Genomic DNA, 16,535 nt, shown 5'->3' on the forward strand with positions numbered 1-16,535 from the left:
GACCTGCTTGTTAAGTGGAGGGAAAAAAATAACCCATGTGGAAGCTGGGTGGTGTGTCACCCCAGGGACAGGCAAAGGGGGCCGGGGAACCTGCCCTCCCTCCTCCCCATGGACCTACTCAGCCCCCCTGGAAGGTGCTGAAAGGTGGCATGGGGTGGCACCGCGGCAGCGAGCAGGACGGGTCCCTGGCACCCCAGTCGGCTCTTGATTAATTGCTTGGCCTTTCATCAAACTTCATCAGCCCCTGACGCGTGATCGTTTTTTGCAGCTTTTAGGGCTGGGTCTTCCAGGCACGAAGCAGCAGCGGGAGGCTCCTTGGTGGTGTCTGGAGAGCGGGTCTGACCTGCAGCACCGCTGTCCTCCCCGTCCTTGCAGCCCCTAAACCTCCCCGGGGGAGAAGGCAACGAAGAGAAGGTCTCAGCAGAGCTGGTAGGTGGCTTGCACGGTGCAGGTGAGCCTTTGGGAAGGGCAGCAAGGGTGTTGCAGCCGCTGAAAGTGGCACTACTTCAGCAAGAGCACTGAAAAGGAGCATTTCACTGGGCTTTGTGCGGTAGCAGCGGGTGCTGGTGGTGTGACTGAGGCAGGCAGCTTTGCTGGAGGAGCCTTCCCATGTTTCCATCACTGCTGCCCTTCAGTTTCACCAGTGCCCTGAGTTTGGGCTCCCTTCAGAGGCTCATCCGCTGCTGGTTTTTAGGGGCACAGTTTCAGTCACATCAGGACCCAGATAAAAATCCAAAGGGCAGGAGACTGGCTCTCAGCAGCCCGCCCTGCTGCCATCACACCTTCCCCTTGGCCACTGTGGTGTCCAGGGGACAGAAATGCTTCTGTGGGTTTATTTCTCCAATCCCTTGCTGTATTATTGTAGCTGTTGAATGTATTCATTGAGCTGAATCAATCCCCACCTGGCAGCATCTATACCGCAGCATTTGTGGCTTCAGCATCATTTATGGAGAGGAAAGGGAGTATAAAATACGAAAGGGAAATAATGCACAAGCCCACAGAGGCTTCAATAGTGTCAGCAAGCTGTGAGCTGCACAAATGTACAGCTGGAGTGAGCGCCTGGAGCTTTTTATAAGTCATTTGGGAAGATTTAGAGTCCTGGGTTTAAGGTGGCGTTTTTAAAATAACTAGATGAGGGCACCTAGGTCAAAAGTTGTCTGGGAGTCTTAATCTCAGTGAAATTAAAGGGAGTTTGGGTTCTAGGTGTGCTCTAGAAAAAGGATTTGGAATCAAAGTCACACCAATTTTATTGCTGTAAAGCCACAAACTTCTGACATTCGTAGTAAAATATTTACTGGGAAAATGGAATTATTTGAAGGACCATGCTGATACACCATGAGGCTCAAAATGGGCTGTTAGAGATGAGTGGGGTTTGTCTGGTCCCTTTGGAAGATGAGCCTTGCAGCTTTTCCCTCGTTATGAAGGAAGTATCGTTGCTCATCAGCAGGACACCTCGTTAGAGAGGTGCTCGGGCTATGCTAGGATTATCTGAGCAGCACAGCAGATGACAGCCCCTGGCCCAAGCCAGCCTGCAGATAATTCATTTTCCCACTCAGTGTATGTCCAGTGATGCTGGGTGATGTCCCTGTCCACAGGGAGCAGAGGCTCAGGTCCGTCAGGGCAGGACCTCTCTCACCCTCAAACTCCTACAAATGGGCAGCCCCATGGCCCTGGCTTCTTCTCAGGAGACATTAAAGGCTTGGGTATCATCACCATCCCTTTTCTCTGGCTAGGAATGTCTCTGCTTGCTCAGGGAGGTGTGGTGGGTTATGTCTGGTAGAGGTGGAGTTGCAGCAGGGTCTTGGAGAGGCATCAGTGTCCTCCCACCTTCTCAAGCCCAGGGGACAGTGGGGACAGCAGAGCTGTGAGCACGGTGGGTAGAAATCTCCCCTTTTGCAGCAGTTGGAAAGTTGAGTGTAGATGGGAGGAGAGTCTCTTTAAGGGTTTGGTTATTAAAAGTTCAGCAACAAAGGCTGAAATGATAATGCCAAGCCTAGGTGTGACATTCCAAGCGTTGCTTAGACATATGCAGATAGGAGGAGGTTTCCAGCCCTCCCTTCCCCAGGACAAAGTCACTCACTGGGTGCCATGTCCCAGGCAAAAGCTGAGCCATCTGTAAGGATTAGCATGTCAGGGACTGAGACATAATACATCACAGAAGAGGAAAAAATGAACTCTTTGGGAAATACCTAACCAAGGTGATGCTCAAGCTGGACCCTGCAGATGGTACCAGAGCCTGGTGAGAAGCACTGATATAGGGGCACACAGCAGGTGATGGCACAACACCCTGAGATGGGAAACCCTGGAGCATCCTACACTGGCTGCCATGGAGACACAGACCCTGAACATCCTGCCCATGTCACAGGACTGAGACGTAATACATCACAGAAGAGAAAAAATTAACTGTTTGGGAAATACCTAACCAAGGTGATGCTCAAGCTGGACCCTGCAGATGGTACCAGAGCCTGGTGAGAAGCACTGATATAGGGGCACACAGCAGGTGCTGGCACAAGGTGGGACGGGAAAACCTGGAGCATCCTACACTGGCTGCCATGGAGACACAGACCCTGAACATCCTGCCCATGTCACAGCTAGCAGAGTGACTCGAAGCCCATGATCTGAGAGCCCTCCCCAGGACTGCCACAGGCTCTGGGTGAAGCCCTGGTGGGACTGGCGGCTGCTCCACCTTCATCTCCTGCTGCTGTGCCTCTTACCTGAGTGAGGGTGGATGCCATCACTTTCTACGGGACCAGAAAGCTCTCTCCTTGGCACTGCCAAAATACCTGGCCCAAGCTGGGGCTCTGCTTTCATCTCCTCCTGACACCAGCTTCCCTCGTGTCAGGTTTGCCCCAGTTCCTGCTGCTGAGGCAGCTGACTGGTGGTGGCTCTTGCAAGGATGCTCAGAACTGCACTGACTTTGTGTTCAGTAGTAAATGCTCTTTTCTTGGATGCTTTTGGGAGATCCTGGAAGCTGCAAATGGCCAGAAGCAGCACAGCAAAAGCAACCTAGAAAGCTGGGTGATTTGGAAAGTTGTGTGACACCCTTCCCATGCTGGAGTTGCTGCGTGGGAAGCCACACGTATCTCCTGAAGTGCAGAAAAGGTGAGAAACTGGGACAGAACCCCCCCTTTCCTGTACAATGACTGAGGAGGGTGGGGCTGGCTGAAGAGGAGAGCAATGTCAGCATCACATGTGCCAACTGTTCTACAGTTCTTGCATTGAGTAGGGGGTAGGAGAGGTACAGCTGGGTGGGTGCCACAGGAACGAGTACATTGGGACACAAAGGGTTGGTGTGAATGGGAGAGGGGTGTTGGTGAAGCCCAGCTACAGGCAGTCAGAGCAGGTGTCCCCTGGTAGTGAGTGTTGGCCTGGGGGAAGGATGGAGAAGGAGAACAGGTCTGCTCTGCCTGTTCCTGCAGGCTCTGCCAGCACACAGTCACACAGCCTGGTGCTGAGCAGGGCCAGCAGCCCATGGCCTCCTCAGGCCACGCTGGGCTTGGTCCAGCACCGTGCTCCTCTGGCCAGGTCCCACTGGCTGTGCCTGCTCCGAGGCTGCCCCACGTCCTGCGTGGGTTTGCCTGCCCTGTCTGCTGGGACGTTTGCCATTGCATCCTGGAAACAGCAATGAATCTTGCTACAACCTGGCTGGTAGAAGGTTTAATAACTCCACTGATGTGTAAATGCCTACTACCTACTTTAATAACCCTGACTCTTGGACTCAACAAGCTACACAAAGCAAAGACATTTCCTAGGAGAAGATGGGACCAAACTTCTGTGGCCGCTCAGCGTCCGACTTGGAGAGTTTGTGCACAGAGACACCACCCCCAAGGCCCTGTGTCCCTGATGGCTGGAGCAAAGGTGAACAGAGCAGCATTGTTTGGGAACTGGGATGACTGGCAGCCACAGATGAGCCTGGGGTTACGCAGAGGTTTAGTGAGGTGTGGCTGAGACAGCCCCGCTCTGCTCCGTGCCATCATCCCGCTGCTTGGAGGCTGCGTGGGAAAGCTGCTTCCTGAGTGGGGAAATGGGAATGCAAACTCCTGGGTACCAAGGTGCCTGCTTCGTGCTGGCAGCTGGGAGGAATCACACCCAGGGGCTGGAGGTCTCGGTGGCCGTGGCCAGCACGTGGAGCCTGGGCAACGTGCCCCTTGTCCGCAGCCTTCGGCGGCACCGACGGCACTCGGGGGATTCTCCTCTCTCTGATTTATCCCTCTGGAAGTGTTCAGCAACCCAGCCCAGCGCTGGTGGGAAGAGCTGTGGAGGCAGGGGCAGAGCTGCTGCAGGTACCCTGGGCTCCCCTCTCCGAGCAGCCACGACACGGGGGAGGGGGAAGAGTTTTAATTAGATCTTGATGCTATTTTTCACCTCCCAGCACTGCTTAATTTAGCTCAAGCTGTCATGCACCGATGGTTAAGGGGAAAGCAGGAAAGGGGGCGTTGGCCCCTCTCTGCTGAGCAGCCTGGCAGGAGCAGCCACGTCTCCCAAAACCTGGGCTGGGAACTGGGGCTTTTCTTAGACCTTCTGTAGTGGTAAGACTCTATTGCCCAGAGAGATTCATTGGTCTGGCATTTGTAGTACCCAGCTCCTGCAGGCCTTGTGCTGCATTTGTGGGCTCTGTTTGTACCCACTTCAGTCCAAAACAACCTAAATATCTTATGGAAAAGGTGCCTGAGATCTTCAGTCATGCTGTGACCTGTCCTGCTGCTGGAAGGACAAGGAGACCTTGCAAAGCTCTCACTATGCTAGGAAGAGGCTTATTCTCCTCTTTTTAATATACCAGGACACTGCAGGACTTTGTGCCATTTTAAATGACACGTGGCAGCAAACAAGAACCAAGTGCTCAAGGTTTAATATTCCTCTAGACCAGCCTTGGTCCTCGTGTGGCCTCCAGCAGCTGAGCCAGCTGCTCTCCTCCAGCCATCCCATGGCCAGTGAGATCACAGATCAGTTGCCTTCACTTGTCCCTGCTGCTGGGTCTGCTCGGGCTCCCTTTGCACCAGAGGAAGGTCACTGGATCATCAGGTTACTGGAGTTTGTGTTTAGGATATGAATAATGTGCAGCACACAGAGGTTACTGGGGAATCACCACCCCACACGACACAGCAACGAGCCTTCTGCAGATCTCACAGTGAAGCCCCCAGCTGGTTTGCTTTGCAGCACTAGATATTCCCTCTTTAATTCTGCTTTTGTAGCTCTTTGCAGGGTACTGAAACCAGCAGTTTGCCTCATGTCCCTGCCTGCGGGCACTCTGCCGTGCTGCAAGTAGGTGAACACTGTTTCTCAGCTTTGCTGCACAGAGGGTTGGAGGGTGTTGGGAAGGGCTCAGCTATTGTTAGTGTTGGGAGCTTTCAGTGCATATATATAGTTTAGACCTGGAGAACTAGACGTGGGTGCATGGGCAATGTTGCAAGCTCAGGGCTTTAGCTCCCGTTTCCCTTCTGAGAAATGCTCTTTGTGTAACACTTTCCTACAAAAGCACGGGGTAGGAGCTGCTGGCACCTGCCTGCTATCCTTCTTTCTGTGTCCCAGCACTGTGCATCCCTCATGTGAGCTGGTTAGAGGCAGAGAGCCAAGGCTGTGTCCTCTCCTGTGGCACCAGAGCTCTCCCCTGCCCGCTGCCAAAGCCACCCCACTCCCAGCTCCTCCTAGAGCCATCCAGCAGCTGAAGCATCCATTGAGGACCCTCCTTGCTGGGACACTTGCCTTGCACTTGGTCTGCCAGAAGCTGAGCCTCCCAGTCCCTCATGTGAGCTGGTTAGAGGCAGAGAGCCAAGGCTGTGTCCTCTCCTGTGGCACCAGAGCTCTCCCCTGCCCGCTGCCAAAGCCACCCCACTCCCAGCTCCTCCTAGAGCCATCCAGCAGCTGAAGCATCCATTGAGGACCCTCCTTGCTGGGACACTTGCCTTGCACTTGGTCTGCCAGAAGCTGAGCCTCCCACCTTCACAGCCAACATCACAGGATTGCCACTTGCTAAGGCATTGCTTCAACTGGGGTTAAAAGAGGTAAGAGCCTTAAACCCTGAGGAGAAAGGAGATGTGCTCTGTAAGAGGCTGGAGGGGGATATCTGTGGATCCAGAAAGACCGTGTGAATGAGCACTAGCTGCACACACATGTGCTGTGCTGGCAGGATGGGGGGGCTGTTGGGTCAATGATTTTATTTGTTGAAAGTTGCTGGCATCATCCAAAGCCATTAGTGTGAGTGAGCTGGAGTGGAGCCATCGCCCTGGCGAGCCTGGGCATGGCAGAGGCAGCCAGTTCAGGAAACTGGCTGGTTAGAGGGCTGGGCTGGGAAAATAAATCTCTGTTGCTGTGCTTTTGACCTTGGGAATATCATTTATCTCTTTGTGTTTGGTGCTGAAGCTGAAGGTGGGTTTAGTTAGTCAGTAACTACTGGCCTCGGAAGCCTGACCCAGGCAGAAAGGGCAGGTTTTGAGCACTCCACAGAAAAAAAGGCAGGTTGATGGTAAAGAAGGAGAGGGGAGAGCAGCTGTGGGTCAGCCTTGGGGTTTCTCTAGGCAGGCTGTGAGTTCAGCAGAAAAACACAGTACTTTCTATGTGGCATTTCCTTTGATCTGGCACTGCCATGGAAGGAGTTTTGATCAAGCTTAAAAAAAAGAAAAAGCTTGGATGAGAAATTAAGCATAAGAAATGCCAGGGAAAAGGGGAAATTCTCAGAAAAATTATAGAATTTGGGTTTAAGAGAAAAATCCCAAGTAATCCCACTCATAAAATCAGTGGTGAGCCTCCCAGTGTGTGGCCATCAAACATTGTTTCTTCCCACTATTTTTCAGCTGTTTCTTGTGTCTGACGACAAGCAAAAAAAATAATAGGTTTGTGATTGCTGTGGCTCAGTCTAGGTTCAAATAACTCACATCCACTTCTGGTTTTGTTAGTTTTTGGGTTTTTTTTAAAAAAAAGAAACCCTCTGGAGAGGCAGTGGGGCCAGGGTGCTGGAGTGACAGTGGCAGTGCTGGGTGGGCGGCGGCCCGGCCAGCCACTCGTGATCCTTCTCCAGTTTATGGCTGCTTGTGGTTGCAGTTTTTAGTGCTTGTGATAACTGCCATGAGATAGACTTTCATTTCTTAATATGAGGCTAAACCTCCTCTACATCAAAAAGATTTATTTCTGCACTTAATTTTTCCAAGAAAGAATTTCTTGCTCAGAAATCGAGCTGACAATTCTATATGACACTAATGCAGCTCTGGAAAGCTGCCTAACATATTCCTGTCTTCCCATGTACCACGGGAGGTGGTGGGTGCTGGCAGCCCAGGACAGGGCTCCCAGGAACCCTACAGACCAGCTCCAACCCATGTCCCCTTTGTCCATTTCCTCCTCACTGTACCAGCCCAGGAGAAACTGCTTTCCTCTGCAGCAGTCCTTGCTCTCCTGCAGCTCTTACATGGAAGCAGAGCAGTCTTGTGTTTCTCTCCTGCCTGCAGTTCACCTTTTCCAAACTTCAGGAGGGACTGTTGCTTCCCAAACAGTAATTCCAAACCCAAAACCATCTTTTCCAATCACCCAACTCTCCAGGTCAGGTTTGTGGAGCTGCAGCTCCTGGGTCCCAAAAGGGAGCGAGCAGTAGACACCACCCACCACCACATCTCCTCTTCCTCTCCTCTGCTGAGCTGCACATGCCTGGCTGTGGCTAAAGTCAGCTCACCACGTGCTCCTCACACTGGTAAAACCCTCTCTGCAAAGCAGCAGAGCATCAGTTGGGGTTAGCTGGACATAGGCTGCACCTTGCACATGCTCTTTTAGGACTAAAGTGTTTGTACCCTTTGGGTGCTCTACAAGCTCAGTGTTGTGCCAGTTTGTGACCACCTTTTTATTCCCTTGTGGTCATTAATGACCAAATTGTGTTTTTCTGGCTTTGCCCACAAGGTTGGCAGGGTGACGATGCTGGTGTTGGCCTTGGCCACCCCCCAGCGTGGTCCTGCCTGCCTGAGTGTGGCTGGCTCTGAAAAGCTTAGTTCTGAAAGACTCACTCTCCTTGGCCTATTTTTTTTTTGCCCACATTCGTGGCCTGTGTTGTGTCCTGAGGAAGAGATCATGCTGCTTGAAGGCCCTTTATTTTTAGCCAGCCCAATTTTCTTCTCTCAGCTTAGTGGGAGCTGGTCCTTTCAGTTCATCTCCATCACAGCTCACGCTCTCCTGCCTTCACTGGCTCTTACCCAGGTCCCCAGTGTTCTTTGTACATCGATTGCTCACTCAGTGGGCTTCTTACCCCCCTTCCACCAGGCTTCGTTCCTTCTTTATGATTTGCTCAGCCTCTCCCTCTGGTCCAAGTCCATGGCTTAACCTCTGGTTTCCCTCTGCCCTTGGCTTGCAGCAGAGACCAGACTCTCACCACCACAGAGGCAGGTCACCAGGCTTGTCCTGGAACCCAGCACCTCTCTTCAAACAAAACCTTCCCTCCAGTCTGCTCAGATAACCTTGGCAGCACTTCCCCTCCTCACAAATGTCAGGAAATTGGAAATCATGCTCTAGCCACATGAAAATCAATAGCTGCCTCCTTGGCCCTGCTCTTTCTACCTTTACCCAGGGCAGGAAGGAACATTGTTTTCCACTGAACTTGGAGCAGTGATTTATTGATATGACCCCTTCTGTCCAGGCAGTTGTTCAGCAATGTGTTTTTGTTTTACTCACCCCACCAACACAGCCCAGAACAGTGGCTTGTGCTTGCTCTTAGGTCACAGGGGGGTGGGCTTATAAATCTGAACCAGAAAAATAATTTCTTTTTGTGAGTGTGGAGCACTAGGTAAGGACTTCAACTCACTCCTAGATCTGGGTGAACTACATTAGGAACAATGCCAATATCCATTTTATTTTCTGAAGGGGTCAGTCCCATGTGCACCTCCCATCAGAAGCTATGGCTCCAGGACAAAGAAATTCATTACAAGGACTACAGATTACATTGCAGACTGCCTTTATTATTCCCTGGACTACTACCAGAAGGAAGAGTGTGATGGAAGGAGCAAGAACAGTTTTAAGGTCCTATTTCTTGGAAATCTTTGGGGCTATATTCATTTATTTTAAAATGCAGCTACTGTTGGAAAAAAAACAGCATCACCTTTTCAGCTGTGGGAAGCATAGTGCAGTTGGTAGAGGTTACCAGGGGCTCAATCCTTGCTGAAAATCAAGCCAGCTCCTGTTCATATCCTTGAAGACTCTTTCTCCTGGGAGCTCTGCTGATTCTCCCAGTGCTGGACAGGGGGGAAGGTTTGTTCTGAGTGGCTGCTCTGCACCACCCCTGCCTCCCGGCCCCCGCCTCGATGTGATGTGCTGGCAAGGCAGTAACAGGGATCACTCTCTAATGCAGCCCTGATGACATGGAAATTGAAGCGTGGGAGAGACAAGAAATGAGGCAGTTGAGAGGGGTGATTCTGACACCTGACCCCTCCCTGCTGCTGGTGTCACCCCAATGACCAAGATAAATGATGCCAAACGAGTGTATTTTCCAGTGCCTGGTACTGATGGGCAATGAATCACAGGAAACGCTTGCCTGCTTCCCTCTGAATGGCTTTATGTGGACCTTCACATACTCCCTACTTTGATTTTTGGCTCCTCATTAATGAAAAATGTGCAGGGAGGATGGTTGTTGACGATACATGAGCCAAGAATAGATTCCAGCTCCTTTTACCATTTTGGCACCAAAATGCCAAGAGGAATGAGCCATCCTGTAGTAAACGTTGTTCATTTTGAGGCAGCAACTGGAAAATATGGCTCTGACTGAGTTCAGAAGAACAGATGAGCCAGAGGATCTGTGCTTTGCCTCATGATATTGCTGGGTCAAATGGGATCTATAAAGAGATGGGAAATGGCCTATTCCCTGACAAATGGCATATTTCCATCCAGTGAAGGCGTCGAGTGGTGTCCTAAGGTCTACATCTTTGTGTCAGCCTCTGACAGCAAGGTTGTCCCCAGGCTATGGAGGTGCAGAGCTACCTTTGCAGGACACACTTCTCAGCCCCACAGCTACCAGCTGCTTCTTTAGCTTCTGCCTCCTGATTTCCCAGGGAAAAAAAAATGGCTCAGCATCTCCCTTTGCATCCCGCTCCTCACACCGCTGGCAGGGAGGTGTTCCTCCTGGGGACACATCCTGCTTTTCTGGAGCTAAGGGAAGCATTAAATAAGACCATGAAAAAAAAAGGCTGAAGGAGGAGAGCTCGCAGCAGTGAGAGCTGGAGCATTTGCTTGGGCTGTCTGCAAGTGACAACGTTCCCTTCCCGTAGGTCTGTACCTTCTGGGAAATGGCTCAGAGGGAACGTGGGAAGAGCCAAATCCTTAATTTCATACTGAGGAGAATGGTGAGAGCTGTTGCAGTGCTTGAGGGTGCAAGTACATCTGTTTCTTACCAGGATGTACTTGTCTGCTTTGGACCCAGGATCGGATGCGATAATAGAAGTCTCTCTCTCTCCCTTTTTCTCTCTTTCTCAAGAATTTGCAACTCTTCTAGCACCATTCCCTGCCTTTCCCTTTTATTGCTGCCCAGAGCAGTGTGCTGGAGGTGCAGGCAGGCCTTGGGTGCTGCATCTGCTCAGGAAATGAAGTTATTTGTACTCCACGGCAACTTCAAAGTTTCCTTCACAGAAGTTTTGTAGGAAACTTGCTGCAAGATGAGCCCAGAGGTGAGCTGCCTGGGATGAGTGTTCAGGAGGACCTGCCCTCCTTCCCCAGCTGTGGGGGAACAGTTATCTGCCCCCAGCCCTCTCCCCTTGGTTGTCCCTGGAAACCTCACCCAGCTCAACCTTGTGCACTTTGAAAGGGAGCCCACGGAAGGTGCATCCTGCTGTTACTGTGTCAAACCTGGTAGCTTCTGTTGTCTAGCTGGATGTATAATATTTTTTTTCCCCCGTATTGTTTGCAGTGTTAAACAGCAGCAAAATGTGCCATGGAAAATATACATGATGTGGCACTTATCTGTGATTCATGTTGCCTTTATAAAAGCACCCAGCAGCACTATCTGCCTTGTTCCCACTCCCCAGAAGACCATGTCTTGCACATATCTTTTTCTTCATGCTCTTATTCCTCTAATAATTCATTTCTGTGGCTCTTTTTCTCCTCCATATTAATTGTAATTTTTCTCTGCTGCACCAAGAACTCTAATTTCTGGTGACATTTGATCAGTTTGCAGAGCACTGTGAGGATTGCTAAATTCCACAACATAGCAAAAATAAAATAGATTTTAAAAGAAGATTCCATCTGTAAGTGACATGAGGATGAGGGAAGTTTTTTCATTCTCTCTTTAACGTTTGCCCAGGGTCTGCCAGCAGCTCTCAGGCCCCATCTTCCTGCCTCCCCCTGAAGCACAAGCTGAGTTTGGATCAGTTCAGTCTGTGTGTTCAGCCAACACCAGCACTGGCAGCTCAGCCAGCAAGCACAATAAAAACCAAAAATGGGCAAACTCTTGCCTCACACTGCTCTGCTTCAAGGTGTTTGATGACATCATTCAGCATGCATTAGCATAGGTTTTGAAAAAAATCTTGATCCCCCAGTGGGTAAATCTACTCTGGAAGAGGAAAAATGGCAATACTGGGAGGAGCAGGGTGGTGACTGGAGCTGCTTGGGAGGAGGTTTTGGCCCAGCAGCTAAAAGCATTTGTGCTGCTCCATTAACATGGTGTTTGTGAGCCTCAGCAGGCTCCTGTGCCCAGGAGATACAGCTCGTGCTGCTGCCCCCAGATAAGGCTCCGAGGACGGCAGATGCTGCGGCTTGGCCGCATCCTTGGGAAGGTGAGCTCTGGGTTTAGCTGGAGCAGGCTGCTTGGGAGGAGGTTTTGGCCCAGCAGCTAAAAGCATTTGTGCTGCTCCATTAACATGGTGTTTGTGAGCCTCAGCAGGCTCCTGTGCCCAGGAGATACAGCTCGTGCTGCTGCCCCCAGATAAGGCTCCGAGGACGGCAGATGCTGCGGCTTGGCCGCATCCTTGGGAAGGTGAGCTCTGGGTTTAGCTGGAGCAGCAGATTCTCCTGGGCAGCCTATCCCACCCTGCTCCCACCCTGGCACCAGCACCCGGGGCTCAGCACCCCCACGAGCCGTGGGGCAGCAGCCAGGTGGGATTCGGTTCAAACTCTTCGTCTGTCACAGCCCGTTGTGACTTTTTTAATGGCTTCTTTCCACTCAACTTAGCTAAGCAATTAAGGGCAGAGGGCAAAGCTTGAGCTGGAGGTGGCTCTGACGGCCGTGTCCCCTCTCCCAGCAGCTGTCCCCGTGCCCCCAGGGATGAGTGCCTGTGGCAGGAGGGCGCTGACCCTGCTCAGCAGCGTGTTCGCCGTCTGCGGCCTCGGCCTCCTGGGCATCTCCGTCAGCACTGACTACTGGCTCTACCTGGAGGAGGGCATCGTCCAGCCCCAAAACCAGTCGGTGGAAATCAAACTGTCGCTGCACTCGGGGCTCTGGAGGGTCTGCTTTTTGGCAGGTATGGCCTCCCCCAAAATGTCCCCTGTACGTTAAGGTTTGCTATGTGTCAGCATCGCACCGCAGGAAAGGGCTGGGGAAACAGGATTTTTAGAGGCTGTGCTCATCTTTGCTTCCAAACTTTGGCACAACCTCAGTAATGCTGTCACTTCACGCCCAGCTTTAGTGGTCAGGTGGATAAATGTGCCCTTGCACTCAGGTTTTGGGTGAGTTTGCTGCTGCCATGCCAGACCCTGCTGCCCCCAGTCCCGCTCCATTCCAGCACCGTGGCCACAGCGCCCGGGGCAGCAGCTCACAACTCTCCTGCCTGTCCCTGCAGCAGCCAGATTCAGGTCAGCTGGGCTGTTCCTGCTCTCCACGCCAAATCTGATGAAGCGACTTGGCTGCAGGGATGGAGTTGAACCAAACCCAAGAGAATGGGAATCTCAAAGTGACCGCTCTGAAATGTCACAAAGTTTCAACTGCTGCTTTGAGAAAGGCAGGGGAGTGAGGAGCTCTGATACTGCCCCTGGAGAGACCTCAAACCCTCCAGCTTCAGGGTTCACTTTTTTGCTTATGGGGGAATCCTTCTGCACAAAGGAGATGGTGGTCAGGAGATGTTTTTCTTCAGCCCCAAGCACAGACACCCAAGAGAGAAGCAGCACTATAAAACAAGCGTTTTTTATGCATGCACTGAAATGAATTTTAAAGCCACTCTCTCCCCTACCCAAAATAACAGACAACCACACTGCAGGTGTGACCCAGGTGGGGCTGGGGCTGGTGTGACTCGGTCTGTGTCTGCTGCAGGGGAGGAGCGTGGCCGGTGCTTCACCATCGAGTACGTCATGCCCATGAACATCCAGCTGACCTCGGAATCCACAGTCAACGTCCTGAGTAAGTGCTTTGGTGGGGTCTCACTTTTTGCTTCCTTCAAAGCACCAAAGAGTCTCTAGGGATCCTCCCAAGAAATCCTCATTGTGTCCTGGCCAAAGTTCCTCAACAGTGCTACCATGCAAGGATGCAACTAGATTTTTCACAATGTGGATTACCCAATATGCTCCTAAGCTTTTGGAGACATCCCTTTCTAATGGCAGGATGCTCCCAGAGGCTCTAAGCTGTACCATTTTCCTGTCACTGGCTATTCAGCAGTGATGTTTATGGAAGTGTTTGGCTTTATAGACTTCTCTCCATAATTTGCAGCTGTATTTATTCTGTAGCAGTCGATTTTACACATTGCATAGTGGGATGAATTAAGGGTAGAGTGTCACAGCTCTCACGATGAATTCTGCAGCCATTTCTGATCTAATAAATAGAAGCATTCAGCAAACAGTTTTGAGTGAAGCTAAAGGAAAATGCAGGTTCCAATGTTTTTTTCCTGTGTAACACTTCACATAGAAACCCTCAGATAGATAGGAAATGTTAGCAGATATTTCCACTAACACACAGAGTCACCTCTTCACTTGGCTCACTAGCAAACAGGGGCTGGGGAGCAGCTCAGGGGCACCCACATTTACTAGGGGCGAGGCAGGACACAACGTGTTCAGAGCAGCAGGGATGGAGCCATCCCACCCCACTGAGCCCAGTTCTCCTACTGCATGGGGAGGACTGACCCGTTCTCACTTCATTCTGCTCCTCTCCCCCCAGAGATGATCCGTTCTGCCACCCCCTTCCCTCTGGTCAGCCTCTTCTTCATGTTCATTGGCTTCATCCTGAGCAACATCGGCCACATTCGGCCCCACAGGACCATCCTGGCCTTCGTCTCAGGGATATTCTTCATCCTGTCAGGTGAGTTCTGCCAGCCAGGTTTTCTCCTGAAAGTCCCTGGGCACACAGCACGTTTTGTAGCTGCTGGAGCCCTCCTAACGCCCTGTGGTGCCCCCACGTTGGAGTCACCAGCCACGGGGGCTCCTGGCTCAGCTCTGCAGCCTGCTTGGGCTTTGCAGGGTGGAAAACCACCCAGTGCAAGACTCGTGGCAGTGGCCAGGAGAAGTGGGACAAAGCACCCACCACTCGTGCAGGAGCAGCTGCTGGGGGAGAGGACGCCTCTCACAGCCCATCGGTCACGGGAGAGATCTGAAACTTCAGACTGCTCTGCCAGGATGTTTCTACACGAGACAAGTGAATCTTTTATTCATGGCGTGGTGCTAGTGTTAAACAAATAGCTGTGACAGCCAGGCTTTGAAGCCAGCTCCCACACGGTGCACACGGGCTTGCTGCAGCAGGTAATGGTTTGACTTCCACGAGAGGAGTGCCCTGGGTTGGCTCAGCAGGGAAGCAGCCTCTTTCCCCAGTTATTTCAAGCACAATTCCACAGCTTTACACTTTCACTCACAAGTCAGGGCTTAAAGGAAGGTGCTTCTTCAGCAGCTTCATCCCTGAAGCGTTTCCCACTGTCCTTGTCCTTGGTTTCTCCCCAGGTCTGTCACTGGTGGTGGGGCTGGTCCTCTACATATCCAGCATTAACGACGAGATGCTGAACAGGACCAAGGACTCAGAAACATTCTTCAATTACAAATACGGGTGGTCGTTTGCCTTCTCTGCCATCTCCTTCCTTCTCACAGAGGTACCCAGCAGCTCTCACATCCCTGTAATGAGCATATCCCATTCTCAGGTGGGGGGCGTTGAGGCTGTGAGCAAAGAGAGGACTCAGGCAGGGTTTAAGGGCAAGCTATGAGGGCAGATGGGTAACATATAGGATGGTGGGAGATGTATACGGTGGGGACAGGCCCCCAAGCCTGGAGCAGAGGTGGGGCATTTGACCACAGTGTGATGCCAAGGCTGGGTGCAGAGGAGGAGGAGACGTGCTGGAGGAGGAGGCATTATTTACTGCACAAACCCGGGGCACAGGGCAGGGAAGTGACCGTCCCCGGGAGCCCTCGCGCATCAGCCAAAAAAAAAAGCATTTTTCTTCTCGTTTTTTTTGTTGTTGGTGGAGCAGGCAGCAAGGTGACCCCCGGGCCGTGTCTTTCTCCCCTGCAGAGCGCCGGGGTGATGTCCGTTTACCTGTTCATGAAGCGCTACACGGCCGAGGACATCTACCGCCCCCACCCCGGCTTCTACCGGCCCCGCCTGAGCAACTGCTCCGACTACTCGGGGCAGTTCCTGCACCCGGCAGCCTGGGCGAGGGGCCGCAGCCCCTCCGACATCTCCAGCGAGGCCTCCCTGCAGCTGAACACCAACTACCCGGCTCTGCTCAAGTGCCCCGACTACGACCAGATGTCCTCGTCGCCGTGCTGAGCCCACCCCCATCCCCACGCACCCATCGCCGACCCGCTCCCTTCGGCTTTTGTTTTTTTTAGGCTGCTCTTTTCGGGGCTATTCTCTATTTATGGGAGCGTCAATAGAACCAGTGAGGTTGGTTGTATAACCAATAATGTAACCTAGAGGACTGGGATATTTTCCTTTCTTTGTTTTGTTTTGTTTTGATTTTATTCTTCCCTACATAACTAAAAAAAAATCTCTCTAAAGTCCTCCTCTGCCAGCTCATCCCGCTGAGCAAACAGCAGTTCTGCCTGGGGGATAAATCCAGGGCTGGACACGAGAGCAGGAAAAAGAAAATGGAGTAGAACTAAGGAGAGGGGGAAAAAAAAAAAGGTGTATTTTTGGTTTAGGTAGGCTGCGAAATTCTGTGCATTTGACTGTATCATTTAATTATAGATTTACTGGCATAAGTGCCAGCAGGCATGGAAGATTTGTGTAAATTTCCAAGAAATAGCCATCATTAGAAAAATATCAATTTTGTCTTGGTTCGCTATTTACTGATTGATATTTCTCATTGCTGGGTATCACTGTTCTCCAGGCTGCAAGGGGAAAGAGCCATCTTTCTCAACAGTACCTCAGCAGGCTTAGACACGAGGAGGTTGTTGTCTCTCCATGGCCACTTGCAAACTGCTGTTTAAATAGCCCACGTCAGTGGAGGCACTGCAGCCCTGGGGTGTCCGGGCTGTCGGGCTGGCTCAGGCACCCCCATTTCCTCCGTCATCCCCTAGACTGGAGGTCTGAAGAGTGACTGGGAGAATTTCAGTGTAGCCTCGAGTGGAAAACTGCCCAAAACGCTCCCATGGGAAACATCAGGCGCAGGATTTAGGGGAGATTATGGCCAGAAGTGCAAGATCCCAGACCCGTGTAAGGTGATGTAGCT

The 16,535-nt window shown here is 51.7% G+C and overlaps 1 protein-coding gene across 1 annotated transcript; it reads left to right on the forward strand.

Annotated features, from left to right (window-relative positions):
• The first annotated feature begins 12,220 nt into the window (after positions 1-12,220).
• CACNG5 (calcium channel, voltage-dependent, gamma subunit 5) lies at positions 12,221-15,631 on the forward strand. The gene is made up of 5 exons (XM_008944294.1): positions 12,221-12,416; positions 13,202-13,288; positions 14,039-14,179; positions 14,812-14,957; positions 15,374-15,631. Exons 1-5 carry the CDS (start codon positions 12,221-12,223, stop codon positions 15,629-15,631), a joined length of 828 nt encoding a protein of 275 aa, XP_008942542.1.
• Positions 15,632-16,535: the final 904 nt, after the last annotated feature.

This window comes from Merops nubicus, unplaced genomic scaffold (assembly GCF_000691845.1).
Source record: "Merops nubicus isolate BGI_N331 unplaced genomic scaffold, ASM69184v1 scaffold10707, whole genome shotgun sequence".
Classification (NCBI taxonomy): Eukaryota; Metazoa; Chordata; class Aves; order Coraciiformes; family Meropidae; genus Merops; species Merops nubicus.

Coding starts and splice junctions, on each gene's coding strand:
- CACNG5 (XM_008944294.1), top strand. CDS start 12,221: ATGAGTGCCTGTGGCAGGAGGGCGCTGACCCTGCTCAGCAGCGTGTTC. Junction 12,417..13,201: donor GAGGGTCTGCTTTTTGGCAG/GTATGGCCTCCC, acceptor TGTCTGCTGCAG/GGGAGGAGCGTGGCCGGTGC. Junction 14,180..14,811: donor GATATTCTTCATCCTGTCAG/GTGAGTTCTGCC, acceptor GTTTCTCCCCAG/GTCTGTCACTGGTGGTGGGG.